The sequence below is a fragment of the Hemitrygon akajei genome, chromosome 14 (assembly GCF_048418815.1).
Source record: "Hemitrygon akajei chromosome 14, sHemAka1.3, whole genome shotgun sequence".
Lineage (NCBI taxonomy): Eukaryota > Metazoa > Chordata > Chondrichthyes > Myliobatiformes > Dasyatidae > Hemitrygon > Hemitrygon akajei.
The window spans coordinates 89,008,646-89,026,054 of NC_133137.1; the positions used below are offsets into that span (position 1 = coordinate 89,008,646).

Below are 17,409 nucleotides of genomic sequence, written 5' to 3' on the forward strand. Positions count from 1 at the left end.
CATTGTGGGTACAACTTCCAAACTTCCACCATGATTGAGAACATCTTAAGGGGCAGTGCCTAGAGAAGGCAGCACCCATCATAAAGGACCTCCTCCATCCCAGACATGTCCTCTTCTCACTACCACCACCAAGGAGGTGGTACAAGAGCCTGAAGACCCACACTCAACTTTTTAGAAACAGCTCCTTCCCTGATGCCATAAACTTCTGAACAGTCCATGAATTCATGAACACTACCATTCTAATCCTCTTTTTCACCAGTTTATTTTTGTTGTAACTTAATTTTTTTTTATGCCTTGCATTGCCGCTATGAAAAAATATCAGTGATAAGAAACCCAATTCTGATTTTACTTGGACACAAGTTTAAGAACAGACACACTGTTAAAAAGGACCAACTCAGCATTGGACTCACTTGTCATAGTTGTCTGGGTCCAAAGGCTGATAGGTTGCTTTGTAGCACTCGATTCTCTTGAGGAAGTCTTCCATTGCATCCGCCCTGTTACAATCCATATAATCTGGACTGGACACCTTCACATCCTGTAGCGAGCAAAGCATCAACTTAGATGGGGAGACATTAAAACCAGGCTTCCTCAAAAGCCCACCCAACATCTGCACAATCACTGTTAACTAGCAATCTCTGCGCCCACTCACCATGATGTTTGCTGCCACCACACTGGGATCATCACAGACAGACTCAACAAAAAACACCTACAATAAAAGAAAAACATTGAATTTCTTCAACCTTTAAGTTTGTCATCAAATCAAGAAAGCTCACCAATGCCTCTACTTTCTGAAGAGGGCCGAGAAGAGATAGTCACTGCAGATGCGCAGTGGAGAGCACCCTCACGTTCTGCATCACTGTGCGGTAACGGAGTCTGTGCTGCGGCAGACAGGAGAGCTCTCTAATGGATAGTTAAATCTGCCTGATGCATCAACGGCATCGGAATATCCATTAAGGACGTACAGCATATACAGAAAGGTGCTGGAAAAACACCAGCACTATCATGAAGGACCCCACCAACCCTGATTATGGGCTGTGTGCCCTACTCCCATCAGGGGTGAGGCTATACAGCACCCACACCGACTGTTTCTTTCCGAAGCACCTCCACCCATTAATCCACCCCACCACCACAGCACACCCTTCAACCCAACCAATCCGTGCTGGTCCCCATTTCCTGCTTTCTGCCCACATCCCTCCAAACCACAACTCTCTACGTACCATTCCAAGTGTTTCTTAGATACTGTACCCTGATCAACCTACCAACAGGTGCGTACACTGAGAATACGCACCTCACACAGGCTATAGTTACTAAGCATACGATCAGCAACACTGGCTACAAATCTACAGCTTGGGTCCATCATTCAGAGCTTGCACAGACAACTGGAATGCCAGAGATCGATTATTTGTTTTTTTAAAATAGACATTTTTTCTGCTTTCATAATTACGGGCTATATATGTCCTTTTGTGCCTTGGCCCCAGAAGAACATTTTCATTGTGCTGTATTCATGTGTGTGGTTGAATGACAATTAAGCTTCAATAAAGGATTTTTTTTTTAATGATCAAGAGGGAGAACTCCATGCCACAGCTGGGAGCAGAAGGAGAATGGCACTATTTGGGCCTTGTGCAATTGTATTTACAGAGTGAGCACAGCATCAGGCCCTTCCAGTCCAACAAGCCCACACTAACCAATTAACTTACTAATCTGCACATCTTTAGACTGCGGGAGGGAACCGGAGCACCCAAAGTAAACCCACACTGTCATGTGAGAGACACACGAAGTCCTTACAGAGACTGGCAGAACTGAACCTGTGTTGCTGCCGCTGTAAACAGCGTTAACCTAAGCACTAGGCTACCATGCTTTTAAGCCGCACAAAGGTCCACCCTTCAGTGCAGCTCTACACTGTCAGCTGACGTCTTTCAGACCAGGTATTAAACCCAGACCCGCCTCCTCACTTAAGGATGCCAAATGCTGATGAAAGGCAGTGGAATTCCCCCCCCCCCCCCCCCCCAACCCCCCAAAACCAGTGTCCTCACCCAAAACTTGCTCTAATCAACTTCTTGGCTTTTTGGAATTTTGCTGTGTGCAAATTGGCTGCCGTATTTGCTACTTTAACTTTCAAAGAGATGCTGCAGAAACACTAAATTTTGTACGCAGGCAAGGAGTTACAATTTGCACCCTCATTTCAAATCCAACACTCCAGATTTCCAAGACCTGAGCTTTGGCCACAGTGTCAGCTTTAGAAATTCGGTATCATCTCCGGCCAGCACTAACCTTCCATCCGTTTTCCTCCGCGAAGTTCAGGATCATCGCCCGTCTATCTCTGGTGGTATTTGTAGCATCGAAAACCTGATTAAATTAAGACAGTTTGATTAGAGCCATCCAATTACCATCTTGCTCAGAATATTGATTTTTCCTGCGAGGATTGTTAGTAAGGAACTTAAGGCAACTCTGGAGTCCCACGACTCCAACCAAGCATAAAGCCTTGAATCAATCCAATAAAATGCTGGCATCCGTTCCATATTTTACCTGCTTCACTTAAAGCACAACAGAGCAAATCATTACTTTGGAATTAGGTACAAACATGTAACGCAAGCCAATGAATATTAACAGCCCAAACAGCTACAAGGCAAGCTAGCCATAACATTCCAACTAGTTTGAAATATTGCAGAATGTCAGTAGCTCGGGTTGACTATTAGGAAGTTTGGTTGGTCACGGAGCCTAGCTAAACATTTGCAGATGTTTCAGCTCCAAATGATGGATCAAGTTCAATGATTAAACTTCCAAATTTCAACTACTTCATACTAAAGAGCTAATTAATAAATTCTAAGCTCCAGACATATCCATCACCAGCACATTTAAGCCACTCTACACAGCATCTTGAATTATCCTTATTCCATCTCAGATTGAACAGGAGGCTGCCACTCTACACTCACGCAATGACCCTCCTTTATGCTCAGTGTCACCAGGCAAAGCTCAAATTCCAACCATAAATCTGGCGATAACAGAACTGCTTTTGGCAGAATCTCAGACGGTGTCCAGGAAGCATACTGGACAGCATGTTTGATTAGTAACCCAACAACAACCTTGCAGTCATCAGTAATACCAAGGAGTTGATTGTGGACTTCAGAAAGGGGAAGCTGGGAAGCTTCCTCACATGTAACTCATGGTGATTTTGTGTACTGCTGCTGCAAAACAAACCTCATGACATACATCAGCGATGACAAATCCGATTCTGACTCTTCACCTTGGTCGTCTTGTTGGAGGGGATCCGGTGCTGTGGAATGCCCTCCTGTAGGGTGATAGAATCAGGCTCGTGGCTGACACAGGTCATGAAATTCATTGCATTGTCAGCTCTGGGCAATACACAAAATGCTGTAATTTACATACAATTCTGTAAGTTACAGAAATATAAAAAATCTTGTGCAAACAGAGCAAAATAGTCTAGTGCTTGTGGGTTCACTGACTATTCAGAAATCTGATTCAAGAGGGGAAGACGCATTGCTTAAACTTCTGGGTGTCATCTTCAGGCTCCTGTACCTCCTTCCCTACAGTAGTAATGAGAAGCAGGAATGTCCTAGATGGTGAGGGCTCTAAAGGCTGATTTATACTCGTGCGTACGGGCTACACCGCAGCCTATGCTGTAGTCCTGATTTTCACTTCTGCGTCGCTCTACGCCGTAACGAGCATGTGTTGGTGTGCGCCAAAATGCTAGTTGGCGGTGGGGTTTCTAAGCCACTGTGTTGAGTTTCTTTGTGAGAAACATGGACGAGGAAATGCATTTCAAACACTTTCGCATGTCAGCAGGTAGATTTGGCGATTTGCTTCATCTATTTCGTATCGGTGTACGCACAGCCTACAGACATGGCGGAGAAGCAGCAACCGGAAATGTGATGCTACCAAGCGGACCAATCACAGTTGTTGCGGTCTGCATCGTCACGGCTCCTGAGTAACTTTTCTGGAGGGGTGCATGTCACCCTACGGCATAGGGTACGCAACACCTACTGCGTAGATGCGACGCACAAGTATAAATCAGCCTTTACATTTTACAAGCAGCATCACCCTGCCCAATCTGTCAAGTAAGGAGACGGACTTACTGCAATTTGGCCACCTTCCTCTGCTAGATAGGCCTTCACATCTCTCAAGGCTGCCAACGCACACTGCCTGCAAAAACAACAAGGACAAGTCAGACCCAATATGGCGCACATAGCAGCAATGCAGATTTCAAAAAGACCCTTCCCAAACAAAAAGACACAGGATCACTCTTGGGTTTATAGTACTAGCAAACATACAATTGTAACAATGTGGCCCTTTCACGGGAAAAAAAAAGTCCATTTCCTTCCTTAGCATTACACCACGGGATGCGAATGTCTATTGAAAGAGTTGGTGCAAGGCAGATCCAACCCTAATAAGGTCAATTTGGAACTTCTGGCTGTTTGCCGAGCATGATCAACAACTGCACAAAATATCTGAGAGCTTCCTCTAAATATTGGGTCAAAAGAAAAAGAACGGCAGGAACTCAAACACAGGACAATAGTCAAGTACAGTGTAGAGGGAGATAATGTGGGATCTGTACTCAAACAGGCTCCACAAATTTTAAAACGAGAAACATGCTTACTCTGCCAGTTTTCTATCACAATTCAGTCACTCCACTGCAAGGATGTTAGTTTAATTCCCCAACTTCTACACCACAAAAATCTGTCATTTTGCAGTGATCCGGTCGGATGCCATCTTCAACACTCAAATTCACTTGGGTAATTACTGAAACAGGTTTTGACAGCAGGATTGAAAGTAAATTGCATCTTTGTTAGCTGTTTGACAAGATGCTTTTTAAAATCCAAATAAACTTTATTCATAATCTAAAAAATTACGAAAATAACCAAGCGATGCCTTTCTTTCTTACATTCATATTCAATGTGTTACATAGTGTTCTATTACATTCCTTAAAGCCAATAGGACTGTTGCCACTCTTGTGGTCTTCTGGGTTGGTACACCACTACAATAATTCCTCAATCCACTCACCCGTCTCCAGTAGCAGATGAACCCTGTACTGTGGTCCTTCCCCACTGTCCGATGTACAGTGGAAAAGCTTGCCCTGCTTTAGGGGTGGCAAGGTAGCACATTGATTAACGTAACACTAATACAGAGCGGGTGGCCTGGCTCAATTCTGCCACTAAATGCAAGGAGCTTGCATGTTCGCCCATGACTACGTAGGTTTTGTCCAGGGGCTCGCTCCCTCCCACATTCAAATGCGTACAGATTAGTACGTTAATTGGTCACACGGGTGTGACTGGGCGCCATGAATTCAATGGGCCGAAGGGGCCTGCTCCCATGCTGCATCACTCAAGAAAAGCCAATCAATTTATTCAAACTGTGAATTGGGGTAGTGCAAAGTAAAACAACAACAGAATGCAGAACAGTGTTACAGTTACAGAGATGGTAGTGCAGGCAGGCAGGCAGTAAGGTGCAAAGGGGCCACAACGAGGTAGATTGCACGGTCAAGAGTACATTCCTACTGTAGTAGAAAACTGCTCTGTAATCTCATTAACCACAGGGTAGAAGCTGTCTTTGAGCCTGATGGTAAGCGCTTTCAGGCTTTTGTATCTCCTCCCCAATGGGAGAGAGGAGAAGAGAGATTGTCTTTGATTATGCTGTCTGCTTTACTGAGGCAGCAAGTATAGGCAGTCCACTAAGAGGAGGCTGGGCTCCCCATGGGAATTTGGCAAAACACATTTTTATTAAATAAAGCTTTCCTGTATCTAATACAACTGCCATTCACATTTGGGCTTAATTCAGTTGTGTTAAGCTACCAACAAACGCAATGCTTGAAGATCCAGGCCGCCAAGCCTACTTACTTCCGAATTTTCATAGCGTCTTCGTTGTCATGGCGGAAGAAGTCATATGACCGATACCACTTTACAGCCTCCCGACGGTACTCGCCAACGTTGAAAACTGTACAACAGAAGAGTATTATTAGTGAAGCAAAGAAATGTACCCTGGGTCTTAATCTCCTGCTCACTGAGTGTGTCACAAGGACAGTTTATAGACCCTGGTTATTGGCACATAGATAAAGAGAGAGATTAGATAATTTGTCGCACATATATGGAAGCAGTGAAATGTGTCCTTTGTATCAATGACCATAGTTCAAGGATTGTGCTGGGAACATGCCCACAACTTACTACTCTAACCATTCATCTTTGGACTGTGGGAAGAAACTAAAGCACCCAGAGAGAAAGCCCGTGTCACAGGGAGAATGTACAAACTCCTTACAGACAACAGCGCAAAATTAACCCCATCAGCAGCGATTTAAAGTGTTTCATGGAACATTACAGCACAGGCGCTCCAGTTCACAGTGCTGTGCAGATCTTTTAACCAACTGCAATATCAATCTAACCCTCGTCACCCACAAGGTCCTCTATTTTTCTTATCCATGTGCAAGCATCTCTTAAATGTCCCTACAGTACCTGTCTCTACCACCAATCCCGGAAAAGGGTTTCAGCCCAAAATGTCAACGGTTTATTTCCCTCCACAGATGCTGCCTGACCTGCTTAATTCCTCCAGCATTGTCGGAGTTGCTTAAGATTTCCAGCATCCACAGAATCTCATGCCCCCATTTACTCCCCTTGAATTCTGGATCAGCCAGTACTCAACCTTGGGCGGCAGCAAGCTTGAAAGTATCCCCGATTCAGTTTACGGAGTAAAGCACATTCAGCTAAAAATAAAAATCTGATTGTTGTTCAAGATTCAGATTTATCTACCCATCTTTATTTTTATTGAGATACAAAGTAACAGGCCCTTCCAGCCCAGAGTCCCCTCCACCCAGTTACACCCATGTATGGTTGATGGTCACATCTTTGGAACGCGAGGGGAAACAGGAGGGCCCAAAGAAAATCCATGTGGTTACGGAGACAATGCACTGACTTCAATCGTTCTAAGGTGATTGGAGGAAAGTATAGGGGGGCTGTCAGAGGTAGTAGTTTGTTTTAGAGATTGGTGGGTGCATGGAGTGTGCTGCCAGGGGTGGTTTAATTAGGGGCATTTAAGAGACTCAGGCACGTGGATGATAGAAAAATGGAGAGCAATGCAAGAGGGGAAGGTTAGACTAATGTAACAGTAGGTCAAAAGGTTGAGAGAACATTTTGGGCCAAAGGGCCTGTATTGTGCTGTACAATGTTCTTTTCAGACAGTGGTGGGAATTAAACCCGGGTCACGGGCAGCTTACGCTAACTGATACACTACCACGCCACCCCTTAGCACCAGGTGTCCAGCCCGGGAGGCAAGCTTCCAGCCCACAAACCCACCAATGCCCCACAGCGAATGTGAAAGTCATCAATGTCCTGTACACAAGGCCCAGCCTTACCTCAGTGGTATTCTGCCTGGCCAGCATACTTGCCTTTGGTTGGGGCTCCTATCCAGTTGAGATACCGGGTCAGCTTCTTGGCTATGTAGGTCTTCCCCCGAGCCGGCAGCCCCACCATCACAATCACAGTGGGGGAGTTGGTAAGGTGTGGAATATATGCTGCTCAAAAAACAAAAGGAAAAATACTCCATTCAGTTTCACTAGTACAAAAACCAATGCATTTACAATACTAATTCTCTTTCAGCAACACACACAGTGCCGGAGGAACTCAGCAGGCCGGGCAGCATCTATGGAGGGAAAGGCCCTTCATTAGGAATATAGAAGCTGTCTGACCTGCAGAATTCCTCCAGCATTTCGCTCTGCTGTAGCAGAACTGAATTTCAGAGGAGTCCCACAAAAGCACGTGTATTAGCCTGTCAGAACAAGTCATACTTCTAATAAACTTCTACCCAAAACAGAGGAAGTCAGAAGATTACAAAATTTACATTAAATTTGAAATCCATTTATATTTTACATATTAGTTACACAGTAGTGATATGATTAGCATTTTATAGCACGAATAACCATGGTTCAATTCCACCGCAGCAAGGAGTTTGCATCCCAGTGCTCCGGTTTCCTGCAAAACTGGTCTCTTGCGGTGTCTCTTACAAGTGCTACACAAGGAGTACAGCTGTTTAATAAGGTAGTTTGCCACCTCCGTCATGAGAATTAAGGACAGGCAATAAATATTTGCAACAATTGTGAAACGCCACCATGGACAGTCCCAGGCTGGCTACAAAGGGGGAGGGTGGTTTGGGCATGGGCTTGCAACCCCATCCATAAATGCTCGGAGCTAAAAAAAAAAAATAATCAATCTCCAGAGACCCCATCCCTAAGGAGGGCTCTTCAATGGGCTGCAGCTGGTGACAACCGTCCCAGGACGGAGGACTCTGTCGAGCAGCTGTCAGTGCCCCCGTAGAGCAATGGGCTCAAAAAACTACTGCAAGCTGTAAATCGGTTTAATATTGTCACATGCTGAAGTAGAGTGGAAACTGTACCTCAGTCAGTACATATGACTGTCACATTTTGCATGCTATTCATACAGATCATTTCACCTGATCAATACATCAAAGTAGTACAAGGGAAAACCAGAGTAGCATAGCAGTCAGTGTTACACTATTACAGCACCGACAGTCTCCCAGTAACCATGCGATCTTCCTCCCACATTCCAAAGGCGCATGGGTTAGTAGGTTAATTGGTCACATGGGGGTAATTGGGCTGGAAGGAACTGTTACTGTGCTGTATCTCTAAAATATAATTTGCCAGCGTTCGACGTTAGTGCTCCTGCAACCCCACAGTAACTGGAATCTCAAACAGCAGGTACAGCCTCTGGCTCAAATTCATGAAATTAGTGCAACAGGTGCTAAACCCAGAGCAGACAGTCGACAAGGCCGTAAAAACTTCATCAATGCAACAAGATACCACCAAAAGAAAATGGCTTTGCTCTTCAAACATTCTTTGCACTTTTGACGATAAAAGGCCTTCAATTACAGAACTTGCAAAAAGTACAGTGATGTACCTCAGATATAAAGCTTTCTTACTCAAGATGCATTACATAGGACTCAAGCTGATAAAGGCACAACGAATTTCACAAGTACAACATGCACTCAAGCTATTTGAGAATTGAAGTTTGCGCATTACAAAATCATGCACAGAGAACATTTATGTAACCTGGGATTTCAGCTCAACACTCAAGATGCAACAGGACTTGTGCACTTTGAAGTAATAGCACGGTAAGTTCAGAAAATAAGGACTACTTTGCTCAAGCAGAGGAAAACAAACATTTATAAAATACCCTAAATTAAACATGAAGTAGGTTGTAATTGGGGCTTTGCATGTGCACCCAACTTTCACTGGAGAGGATGGAATATAAACAGGTATCCTACTGATCAGATTTTGGATTTAGACCCGAGTTGAACCCTTCCCTCTGATTGGAACTACCTGGGATTGGTACTTCTCCTACCCTGCCCCAACACAACAGAGATGGACACTACATCTCAATCACACTCACACTAGACACCAAATTTAGAGTGTTGTGTGCGGCTTTCATAACCTTCCTACTGGAGAGGTATCAATAAGATTGAAACGGTGTTGAGAAAATTTACAAGGATGCTGTTGATACCGAGGACCCAAGTTACTGGGAAAGGCTGAATAGGCTCGAACTTTTTTCCCTGAACGGTAGGACAACGAGGGGGCATAGATATGCCAAATGCAAGCAGGCTTCTCCCCCCCCCCCCCACCCACCCACCAAGATTGGGTGAGACAAGAACTAGAGGCCAAATTTTAAGGGAGGAAATGTTTAGGGGAATCCAAGGGGGAATTTCTTCACTCAGTGTGGAATGAGCAGCCACAGGAAGTGTGTCAATTTCAACATTTAAGAGAAATTTGGACAAGTCTGTAGACAGGAGAGGTATAGAGGGCTAAGGTCCAGGTTGATGGGATGAAGTAGAGTAACGGTTCAGTACAGGCTAGATGGGCCAAAGGGACTGTTTGTGAGCTGTAGTGCTCTGACTCTACACATTTGCATTCACATGCAACGTGCTCATCTTGGAAATAGTGAAACCACTGTCTATACAGCTGTCCCAAGAGACAAGCTCCTCAGGTGGAGAACAGGCAGGCTCTAAGTGGACAAACCATTTCCTCAGGCTAGTGGGACTAGAACTAGGTTAAAGGGATCTCTCTCTCACTCACTAAAATAAGATGCCTCAATTTTAGGCTGAACCAAATTTGCTAATCCTAGGGCATCAAGTTCAAGGTGAAAATTTAGCACCAAGTTAACCAATGAAACCTACTTGGTAAGATGAACTACGGACCAAGATCATTCCTGATCTTCAAAGGCAGTGTGGGAAAAAAAGAGTGGAGATAGGCCACGTGCATGTCATCAGCCCACATATCACTGATCACACGTGGAGACTTCAGCGGCACATTAATCTTTATGGCTAGAAGTATCTTGTTTAACAGTGCCAAAGATGTACCAGCCAATGGCTGGCTGGCAGGCATGTGGTAGTCGATAATGATTGATATACTAAAGGATAAAAAAGTCATCACAAGCTAACACAGGCAGAGGTCAATTAACTGCCAATAAATCAATCAGAACTAGACTAGGGAGCAAGGTTCCTAAAACTGGTTTGTAGTCACTAAATCAGCTGCGAACTCATGGCAAAATCAAATTCTCCAATCTATTGGCCCCTGGAAACTCAAAGAACAATTCAAAGTGGTAATGATTCACAGAACATTAGTGACATGCATTTTTGTGGACAAGGCATGCTGATGTGCATTGTGATGTGGTTGCAACTCTACACAGCTGGAACTGGTCACCGACAAGAACACAAGAATGAGCAGAAACAGGCCCTTTGGCCCATCTACTCTATGCCAGCCCGATCTTTTGCCTAGTCCATCTGCCTGCACCAGACCATAGCACTCCATAACCTTCTCATCTGTGTACCCGTTTCTAACTTCTTACAGTCTAAATAGCAAAACACTAATCACTAGAGTTTAGCAACACTTATGAAAACTTTCACCGTGCTAATCGCGTTCTTTCATGTACAACTTGGTTAATTTATGCTACTGTGAATGCTGCTTTATGATGCTATGTCTGTGATGCCACTCTAAGTTTTTCCATTGCATCTGGGCGTAGATGTATTGTACACATGACAATGAGCTCAACTTTGACATCTGTGTCCACTGACAGTTTGTCCAGCGCCTGCACCACCCTGAGTGAAGTGATTCCTCCTCCCATTCCCCTTAAATATTTCACCTTTGACCTGTTATCTCACCCAACCCTGGGGGAAGAAACCTGCAGGCATAAATCCTACTTGCATCCCTCATGAGATCATGGTTGATCTGCCACAGGCTTCAGTTTCTCTTTTGTAAATATTCCCCTCATTCCCAAACCATTCAAAAAATCTGCATGTACCCTCAAAGGTTTAACCCTAACCTAATCACAGGAAAATTTACAATGATCAATTGACCTACCCAGTACGTCTTTGGACTGGTGAAGGAAACCGGAACATCGGGAGAAAAGCCAGGCATTCTACAGGGACTCCTTACAGAGGATGTTGGGATTGAACCCCAAACCCTGACGACCCGAGCTGTAATAGTGTTATGCTAACCGCTACACCACCATGGCATGAAGAACTTTCCACCCACAATATCCTCAACCTGGATGATTTACATGCTTCAACTTCAAAAAATCTGAAACAATACCCCAGAAAAGAAAAATTGCAGGAGGAACTCAGCAGGTCAAGCAGCATCTATGAGAGGGAATAAAGAGCAATGTCTTGGGTAGAGATCCTTCAGATATGGGAGGGTCAATCTAGCCATCAGCAACGCCCTGATTAAGGGACTTGGCCTGAACCACTGAGTCTTTATTCCCACAGGTGCTGCCCGACCAGCTGAGCTCTTCCAGAATGTTGTCTGCATGCTGCTCTGGATTTCCAGCATCTGCAGGTTCTCTTGTGTTTAAGACATTACGCCATAGCTCACCCTCAGAAGTGAACAGCTTCTGAGTTTGCGATTAAAGGTTACAGATGGTTTATCATTAATCCCAATGTCAGTTGTGACTCAGTGGGTCTAAATTTCAGGCAGGGCAAAAGACTCGAGTCAAGGCTCATTAACACAGCACAGCACCTTTCTCCTATGTTGTAATGACCCAATAACCTACTGAAATCAATCTAACCTTTTCCTCCTAAATAGCCCTACGTTTTTCTATTACCCATTCTTGAGAGGTTTGTTCCAGTGTCCTGAACAATCAACATTCCTAAAGTGACAGTAAGTACGAAAATAGCGATCACGTGGTCAGCAACATATTGCTGACTGCGGGGTAATATTGGTTGCACCATCGCTCCAGTGATTACAATCCAAATGCACTTTTCAAGAGCGATAAAGGACTTGGAGACATCTGGGAAGGGAATTAAAACCACTGTTTAGAAACAAATTGCTGTTCCTCAAAATACTGCTGAGCAAATAGAATTTAAATATCCCAATCTATTGGCACCCATAAGACAGTAACAGAATCAGACTATTTGGCCCAGCAATTCTGCTCCGCAAATCAATCACGCCTGGGTTTTTTTTTTCTTCGATCACATTCTCCTGCCTTCATGCCCTGTCTAATCAAGAGCCTATGAACCACCACTTTAAATGTACCAATGACTTGGCCTCCAGTCTGTGGCAATGAACACCACAGATTCACTACCATCTGGCTGAACAAATTCCTCATCTGTCCTTCTATTCTGAGGCTGTCTCCTCTGGACCCGGAGTCCCCACTCTATTTTAGAGTTTCAATAATATCCCATAGGTTTCAATGAGATCTCCCCTCATTCTTCTGAACACCAGCAAGTACAGACTCAGGGGCATCAAACACTTCTCACTCATTAATCCTTTCACTCCCGGGATCATACTCAAACCTCCTCTGGACACACTCCAAGGCCAGCATATCCTTTCTTAGATGTGGGGCCCAAAACTGTTCACAATACTCCAAGTGTCTGACCAATGGCCCCACAAAGCCTCAGCTTTACATTCTTACAACCAGAGGGAATGATGGAGGTGATCATATTGCTGCTCCAGAAAGAGGAACGGACCTACATAGGCACATTTAAATCCAACCTCTGTGGCTCTTTCGCCTCCTCAGAAAGTACAGCTGCTGTTGAGCATTCCCGATGGTGCAGAATGTCTTCTGGGATCAGGAGAAGCTCTGTGAAATGTGCAATCTCAGGATTTTGAAACTACTCGCAGCGTCCACTGCTGTAAAGAGTGCGAGAGATGAAAGTTCTCCTTAAGTTGGTAACCATTTCCTTTGTCTTATTGACATCGAGGATGAGGTTATTTGCCTGGCACCAGACCTTGATCTCTTCCACATCCTCTCTGTAGGCCATCTCGCCGTTGATGTGCCTCACTGTCATGTTATCAGAGAACTTGACAACGTGTTGACTCAGGTGTCTGGTCCTGTGCAGTCATGTGTGAGCAATGCATAGCTATGGGCTCAGCGCTTAGCCCTGGGAGACACCAGTGTTGAAGATGATGTGGATGGAGCAGTTGTGCATTGTGACCATCTGCGAGGTCTGCTAGTTAGGAAGTCCAGCACCCAGTTGCCCAGTGGTGTATTTAGACAGAGTAGGAGTTTGTTCACCAAGGTCTGTGGGACAATATTACTGAATGCCAAACTGAAATCCAGAAACAGCATTCTGACATCAGTGTTCTTGTTTCCTTGGTACATTAGGGCCAGGTGCATGACAGATGCTATGGTGCGTCAGCGTGTAGGAGGGGAGATTTGATAGAATACAAAGTTGAGGGGTATTAATCAGCTGAATTCAAGCACTCTTCCTCCACTGAGGTTAGAACTAGGTCATAGGCCAAGAGTGAAGTATTTAATTCAGAGCCTGGTGTGAGCGTGGAACCAGCTGCCAGCAGAAGTGATGAACGTGTGTGACCAATTCCAACATTTAAGTTTGGATAAGTACATAGACGGGAGGTGTATGGTCCAGGCGCGGGTCAATGGGACTAGGCAGAACAACAACTGGGCATGGAATACATTGGCTGACTGGCCTGTTTGTGCTGTCATTCTCGATGACTCCTTAGTTTGTGGCATCTTAGGCAGCTAACCAATGCCAGTGCAACGATAGTGCGCCAGTACCGCACACACCAGCGTCAGGACATTGGACGTGGACTGCACTAGGATAAGCAAAGAATAAACTGCTCCAGATTACACTCAAGTCAGTTTAAGCACACTCACCACCTCTCCACCTGCAGAACACAACCACAACAGTGGACTGGACGGTGAGTCTGGGACCGAGGTAGGTATATGGGACCTGGAGGTGGCCTGCCCTGGGGCCAGAGGTAGGTATATGGGACCTGGAGGTGGCCTGCCCTGGGGCCAGAGGTAGGTATATGGGACCTGGAGGTGGCCTGCCCTGGGGCCCGAGGTAGGTATATGGGACCTGGAGGTGGCCTGCCCTGGGGCCAGAGGTAGGTATATGGGACCTGGAGGTGGCCTGCCCTGGGGACCGAGGTAGGTATATGGGACCTGGAGGTGGCCTGCCCTGGGGACCGAGGTAGGTATATGGGACCTGGAGGTGGCCTGCCCTGGGGACCGAGGTAGGTATATGGGACCTGGAGGTGGCCTGCCTTGGGGACCGAGGTAGGTATATGGGACCTGGAGGTGGCCTGCCCTGGGGACCGAGGTAGGTATATGGGACCTGGAGGTGGCCTGCCCTGGGGACCGAGGTAGGTATATGGGACCTGGAGGTGGCCTGCCCTGGGGACCGAGGTAGGTATATGGGACCTGGAGGTGGCCTGCCCTGGGGACCGAGGTAGGTATATGGGACCTGGAGGTGGCCTTGCCCTGGGGACCGAGGTAGGTATATGGGACCTGGAGGTGGCCTGCCCTGGGGACCGAGGTAGGTATATGGGACCTGGAGGTGGCCTGCCCTGGGGACCGAGGTAGGTATATGGGACCTGGAGGTGGCCTGCCACTGGGGCCAGAGGTAGGTATATGCGTGTGTGACACAGGAGCCTGCTTTTTTCCTGTTGTTGCTCATGCTCTGAGCGTTCCAGACATGCTGCGCTGGTGCCAGTATGTGTGTCAACAATTGCGAGCAGGTCCTGGATATCCTTAGGCATGTTAGTTGTTAATGCAAACATCCAATATATCTGAATTTTAAAAAGCTCTCGTGGCAGTATGATACAATATCAGTGTAATGGCTGGGAGGGTTATGGGCTCCGAATGTCTACAACTTGGTGAGCCTGAGCCAGCTGGGCCAAAGGGCCAGTTTCCACGCTCTGTTACTCTACAACTGAATTTAGGAGTGCTTCCTACTTCAGAGTAATGCATATCATGAGAGAACTTTAAAACCTTTTCACAGTAACCTTAAACTACATGCACTTTGCCCATGTGATTCAGGGCCTATTCAACATATTGCCATCAAGCACTGTGTGGTTTCCTCTTGAAACCATTCTCCAACTGTTAGCTTCGGCTTATGAAACTGCTGGGTGCAACACCTCACAGAGACAGGGCAGAGGCCAGTACAACAACAGGAATACTGAAGAGAGTTGTCCACCGGCTCGAACCACACACGCTCAAAGGCGACAATGGCGATCTGAATCAAAGCAGTGACGGGTTGGAGGCTGAAAGCATGAATTAGGACACGGAGCAGGTTGCAGTATGACAAAAAAACTTCATCCACTGCTGAGGGGGGAAATCACTGCAGTGCGTACTCACAGGAAATCCCTAAATACTCGTCTTTGGTAATATGATGCAATATTAGAGCAGCATTTTGCCATGTAATACTGCGGATTCTCCCTGGCTTATAATAGTAACAAGATTGCTGTAAAATAGACTGTGTTTCCTGAATTGGCTCAATAGATTACCACACTGAAATAACAGACACGAGTGTACCACAGAACACTATGGGAGGAACCCTGAGCAGCCGGAAGCTCATGGTCACAGGGAGAACATACCAACTCCTTTTACAGGCAGCAGCAGGAACTGAACCCAGGTCACTTGTACTGTAAGGCACTGTGCTAACCCCAATGCTACTGTGTCGCCCTGCAGTCTAATGCTCTACCCCTGAGCTATAGCCCCCTTAAGGGTGGTTTCAGTCTACATCACCAGCAAGGCTCGACAACGGGCACGTCAACACCACAAGCACAAGGGTCTTTTTTTTTGTAAGAGCATTAATTACAATTCCCAACTATGGTGGCGTAGCACTAAGAAAACTGCTTTACAGTGCCAGCTAAAGATTGGGGTTCAAGTCCCACAACTATCTGTAAGGAGCTTGGATGTTCTCCCCACGTGTGGTCCAAATTCTTCCATATTCAAAAGACAAGCAAGGTTAGGGTTAGCAAGTTTCGGGCATGCTACATTGACACCAGATGCATGGCACCACTTGCAGACTGCCCAAGCACATTTTCTGGCCATGCTGATCACTGACACAATGCATTTCACTGCATGTTTGATGTATACGCAGCAAATAAAGCTAACATTAAATCTTGATCTCGTGCATCCAACTGCCATCAGTACAAATTTACCTCAAGACAGTCAAGGCCACCAGCTTTTTTCTCCGTCATGAGGAGGGAAAGTCAGCGGTATTCATTACTGATTCCCAGCCACACACATGACTTAAAATCCATTTCAGAGGAAATCCTAGGATGGTTCACACCAGTGGGCAAGGAGTCACAGAAACCAGAAGGGATAAAGAGCTAATTTCCTTCCATGAAGGAACGTTAGACAAGGCTGGAATTAAACACAAGTTAAATTCTGACCAGAAATGGGCAAGATTTTGACTTTCATCCAGGGATAATCCAAGCCTCAAAATGCAAGTCTGCTTTAAAAAAACCAAAAACCCAAAGATGCTGGAAACAGGTAGAGTCTTGGAGTGGGACAGCACAGAAACAGACCCTTCAGCCCATCTAGTCCACGCTAGACCATTACTCTGCCTAGTCCCATCAACCCACACCTGGACCTTAGCCTTCTATACCACTCCCATCCATGTACCTATCCAAACTTCTCTTAAAGGTTGCAATTAAACCGACATCAACCACTTCCACCAGCAGCTCGTTCCACACTCACACCCCTGTCTAAGTGAAGAGGTTCCCCCACTGGGCTCCCCCTGCTGTCACCTTTCACACTTAACCCATGTCCTCTAGTTTAGGCTCACCCAGCCTCACTGGCAAAAGCCTGCTTGCATTTGTCCCATCTACAGCTCTCAACTCTGTACCTCAATCAAATCTCCCTTCATCTGAATCAAAAAGAACACTGGAAATATTCAGGTCAGGGAACACCTCTGAGAAGAGAAAGTTATAATTCCTCATTTCAAACGCTCTCCACCAGAACTCTACATTTTGTGTTACTTTAAGCATTAGATGTAACAAGGCCAGGAATTAAATAAGTTAGTAACAAGGTCACCACACCCATACATTGAGGTTATCTTTGTAAGGCCATCATTTACATTTCAAATTTCCATTTCCATTTAATGTTTTACTAAATCGACATTGCATCAGATTTACAATTGCACAAG

The 17,409-nt window shown here is 45.6% G+C and overlaps 1 protein-coding gene across 6 annotated transcripts in view; it reads right to left on the reverse strand.

Moving 5' to 3' along the window:
• The window catches only part of pfkfb3 (6-phosphofructo-2-kinase/fructose-2,6-biphosphatase 3), a 92,961-nt gene that overhangs the window by 20,562 nt on the left and 54,990 nt on the right, over positions 1-17,409 (reverse strand). For all 6 annotated transcript variants that reach the window (XM_073066536.1, XM_073066537.1, XM_073066534.1 and 3 more), the window contains exons 2-7: positions 7,391-7,516; positions 5,853-5,949; positions 4,095-4,161; positions 2,272-2,346; positions 650-706; positions 411-535 (exon numbers count right to left, since the gene is read on the reverse strand). In XM_073066536.1, coding sequence (XP_072922637.1) covers positions 411-535; positions 650-706; positions 2,272-2,346; positions 4,095-4,161; positions 5,853-5,949; positions 7,391-7,516 — 547 coding nt within the window. The remainder of the gene's footprint in view (positions 1-410; positions 536-649; positions 707-2,271; positions 2,347-4,094; positions 4,162-5,852; positions 5,950-7,390; positions 7,517-17,409) is intronic.